The sequence below is a fragment of the Dermacentor variabilis genome, chromosome 11, assembly GCF_050947875.1.
Source record: "Dermacentor variabilis isolate Ectoservices chromosome 11, ASM5094787v1, whole genome shotgun sequence".
NCBI lineage: Eukaryota > Metazoa > Arthropoda > Arachnida > Ixodida > Ixodidae > Dermacentor > Dermacentor variabilis.
Window position 1 is genome coordinate 26615408 of NC_134578.1, and position 4666 is coordinate 26620073.

Below are 4666 nucleotides of genomic sequence, written 5' to 3' on the forward strand. Positions count from 1 at the left end.
GTTGTGTCATGATTAGGCATGCTTCATAGCGCATGTTTGTGACATTTATAAATCGACAGTCCTAAAAGTATGGGGCAATAGTAGCGATATTTAGCATTTGCTTAAACAATCGCTAACAACTTTTTTACAGACAAACCCAAGTTTTCACAGTTATTTGTAGATATAGTTCAATTTTTCTCATGGGCAGAAATATGAGGAATTAAAAGCCTGAGTGGGAGAAAAAGTTCAATGTTTCTTCTATGGTAAGCCGTCGATGGCGTAACCAAACGGATGGCTGACATTCCTGCCACTGACACGATGAAGATGACAAAAAAAATATTACCTAAATATTCTGGCATGATGATGTTCGATCTTACTTAAGGCCCGTAGGATCATTTCGGACTATTGGATGTGAAACTGATGGCGCATATGTGTACTTCCGTGTCTCTGCTAATCAGGGCTTCGCACACGGCATTCAAAACTGCTCGTTTTAGTGTTTAGTGTAATATCTCCCCCGTATATGTCAAGCCGTCGCTCTCTTACATAATTTCTATGTTGACATTTAGGCGAGAAACGGCAGCGGGGTCATTACGAAATGTTGGCTGCGTAGTACGCGGACCTCGATGGGCGAAAAAGCGTGACCTCCGACCCCGGTTGACGCCGGGGAAACTGTACCCCAGTAGCTCCGTCCGCCAAGATATTTTTTTTCAACGCTTCTTTCCTAATTGCGCGGTCGGCCTGAACGCCGGAATAATATGGGGCGAGAAGGTTTCGTCTCCGAGAACGCGTCGCTCGGGTATATAAGGACGGCAGATTGCAGTGGCGGCAGCATCTCTCGGTCTTCAGCGCTATCGCATCTTCCGTGCCATAACCGAAGAGCTTTCTACGGAACTTACTTCCTTGAGGACTAGACAGCAAACCAACACACAAGGACAATGGTAAGCTCACGCAGTCTATCAAAATATTTGTCTGATGGCTTTGAGAATAAAAAATAAACGTTAATTGATTTCTTTAATAACGGAACACCAATTGCCATTTTATCAGATTTCCCACTACATACAGATAATTTGTGGCTAGTTTTAGTGGCAATATGGGTTTAGAATATAGATGATAACCGGTAGCGTGTTATAGTAACATAATGGGTGCCAAGAGTCTGTAACCGCAGTCGAGGCCTACGAAGGAAAATATGCTGTGTGTGATGTGACTAGGAAATTGACAATTGGCTGACTCATGACAGAGGTAAGTGTCGATTGTTGAAACTTGGGTCACAGACAACTACTCGTCTTGCAGTTTACATGCAGTTGATCATGGTGATGATGATGACGATAAGGATGGTGGTGTATATTGAAGACGCTCTAAGCTTCAGGCACTGGCATTCCTGCATTGCAATTTACAACTTTAACAGGGAACCAAAACAAGAGCATCGCTGAATTTTCATACTTTTCTATACTTATACTATTTTACATCATCATTTATAATTTTTGTCTCATTCTTTTGTCTTTCTCCTCATTTCTGCAGTCTTTCAATCTGTCACGCATACTGTAATATTCTACATGTAAAATATATATAGGTTATAATGTGACAAAAAGCACATTTGCAAAACTGCCTGCTTCTTCCGAATTTGTAATTTTCGTCAATTCATCATTGCCAATCTATTGTTCTTGTATACTAACCGATCTATTCTCGAATATATTTTTGAATTGTTTTACATTTATTCCTTTTTATATTTTGAGCTGCTTGGATTTTTTTGGCCAATCCCTCCGAGTGTGTATGCGCCGCCAACTCTGAGGCATCGACATCTACATCTGCCTGCCATACAAACTTCCACACGCTTGGCACGCCGTTACCTCGCAGAAGTCTCTGATCCTGGCCCTCACCGTTCTGGCCGCCTGCTGCACCGCGCTGGTTCACGCCGGAGCCGTAGCACCGGTTCTCGCCCATGCGCCCGTGGTGGCAGCACCCGTGTACGCAGCCCCGGCCCCTGTGCTGGCAGCGCCCACCGCCGTTTCGTACCAGTACTCGCACAAGGTGCACCATCCCGTGGTTGCTGCCTACCCGTACGTCGCGCCGCTGCCATACGTCGCGGGTGAGTTTGGCTGCAGCGGCGGCACAGTCGATGTGCGAGGCTCAAGATAGTGGATGGCTACGGGTTAATTCTGAGCACTCTGGCTTTCCTACTCTGGGCTGACCCATTCAACCCCGGTGTCTCCACGTGCAGACAGCTGCTTACTTTTGTTATGGGCCGATTAGTGTCGACAAGATATTTCAACGACAGCTCTGAATGCAGACATCCCAGGGTGGCCTAACATCCCAGGGTGACTCGTTAAACCCCACGGGACACGAAGTAGTGTGGGACTCGGGATTACTTTTGACCGTCGTGGGTTAATTAGCCAGCACCGAAAGGGCTGTATGTGGATGTTAGTGCGTTTGGCGCACATTGGAACGTGGTCTACAGTTATAGACAGTAAATTATATATATAGGAGTTTCATTGTACCAAGTACCGCAGTGATTTCAAGCATGCTAGTTTTCTGAATGCCTTTTTTCGGCTTCCATTCTCAGCAGTTAAGCTTCGTGCCTTGTGGGGACAAATCCCGGAGCACCGAAGCAGTGTTATACCTGAAGCTAGCTGCAAAGTCTATCGTGTTTCCCTGATTGTGCGCTATTATACTTTCCTGCCAGCCATCTCCGAACTGCCTTACTAAACTTCATAACAGATCCATTCACGTTTCCTTTGCGTGCCTCTAAGACCCATGACCTCTGTCAGGATCCGTAGGTCCGCTTTACTTCTAAATGGACGATACAACGTTTGTAAAACATTGCGCAAACGCTTTTGGACCATTTCTTCGCGGTTAGCATGCGTCATCATTGTGACGCACCTCCTTAACTCGGCGTTATCCGACCACGTGATATAGCTTCCAAAGGTACGGCACTGCCCCTTGTGTAATTAGAAGCCGTCAACTTTCGTGCAGCATTAGAACAGCACCATAGTTCTTCCCGGTACCACGACGCATAGCGTCAAGGCGGTAAGTTTAAATTTGAGAAAAGAAATGCTGTGCAAGCCTGGCGACAAATCAGGTTGAGCGTCTCCTACAGTTCTCATTGAAGAATGACGGCAGCTAACTGGCCTTCTCACTGTCTCTATACATAAATTCCTTTGTTTCTTTTTGTTTTTTCATATTTGTGTTCACTGACAGAGTTAGGCTTAATACTAATGCAATTCTCTGTTTACTATTTCCTACACCTATTGCTGAACGCTTAGGCTAGAATGTTGTGATTGAACATGACTTCTCACCTTGCATAATGACAAATCCTATCTCTATTTCCAATACGGTGGCTGCTGCGTACAAGAGAGGCAATGCTAATTTCATTGTTTTGGTGTTGTATTGCAGGCTGAAGATTGCGGCGGAGGAAACAGACTCACCTGCCGTAGCAATTGCACAACGTTCAAAAGGGGTAAAAATAAACTGATGGTGTACTGATTCCTAAAACTGGCGTGTCATTCTCGCGTGTTTTCTTTTTTGTTTCAACATGCACATAACGGATGTGTGGTCATGTGAGACGGTAGGCGCCACATGCCACACAACGCATGAAGTCCTAGTTATGTCCCGTTAAAATTACATACGTGGCCTCCAACCGCCATACCAATGACCTCACGCCCATGTAGCGGGCAGACTGCCAACGCAGCCTATGTTGCTCAACCACTGAAAAAGTGTATTATTCGACAGGCTCTGTCACGCAAACTATCTTGAGGGCCACTGACGGCGTGGCTCAATGCAAGCCACTCTGCTGATAACTGTTACTCACCCTGGAAGTTGTGTTCCAACAATATTATGACTTGGGACACTTCATATATCCTAACATCCATCAAGCCTTTGCCCCGACGCTAACCACGAAAACTTCCCATCCTATATGACGTCTAAACGCATGGTTAGACATGGTTATGCATGGTTATGCATGGTTAGACCAAAGAAAAGAAAAACAAATATTTCGTAATCTACACTTTGTTTTGCCATGAACCTCCAGTATTGGTCAAACGTTTTGTGGTTGCTTCCACATTACCAACCTGTCACGCGACGTCAGGCAACCGCCAAACTCAGCACGTCAAATCCTTTACTGGCACATACACAGTGACCCCAGTTGCCTTCAAAGAGGTTCAGCGAGGAGCACACAGATCGAGTGGCACGTCGGGACCAAAGAGTTTCATTGAAAAGCGGACTTACCCTGCCCCGCTTCTACAGTGGCCCATGTCGGCATGAAACAGGTCCGTTGAAGAGCAGCACATATGTACATGTTATCACATACTCAATGACCCGATTTGGTCCGACGGTTGGTTTCGAACACTGTTCCCTCAACACAGTCCGATGCGCAACCCAGTGACCCAGGTAGGTGGAAGAACGGTTGCGTAAATACATACATACATACATACATACATACATACATACATACATACATACATACATACATACATACATACATACATACATACATACATACATACATACATACATACATACATACATACATACATACATACATACCCCATTCACACTATTATTCAGATAATTCACATTAACAACATTCAAATTAACGCAATGAAACACGTTACAACTTTCGAAGTCGGTTGCACGTTTCAGGAGTCCTTATTTATGTAAGCAGCGCATTTAAGGTGTTAAGTGCCGAAACCTG

The 4666-nt window shown here is 44.9% G+C and overlaps 1 protein-coding gene across 1 annotated transcript; it reads left to right on the forward strand.

The window, feature by feature from the left end:
* The first annotated feature begins 796 nt into the window (after positions 1–796).
* LOC142564230 (uncharacterized) lies at positions 797–3462 on the forward strand. Its single transcript, XM_075675152.1, has 3 exons — positions 797–917; positions 1834–2065; positions 3370–3462. Exons 1-3 carry the CDS (start codon positions 915–917, stop codon positions 3372–3374), a joined length of 240 nt encoding a protein of 79 aa, XP_075531267.1. The 5' UTR covers positions 797–914; the 3' UTR covers positions 3375–3462.
* The last annotated feature ends 1204 nt before the right edge of the window (positions 3463–4666 follow it).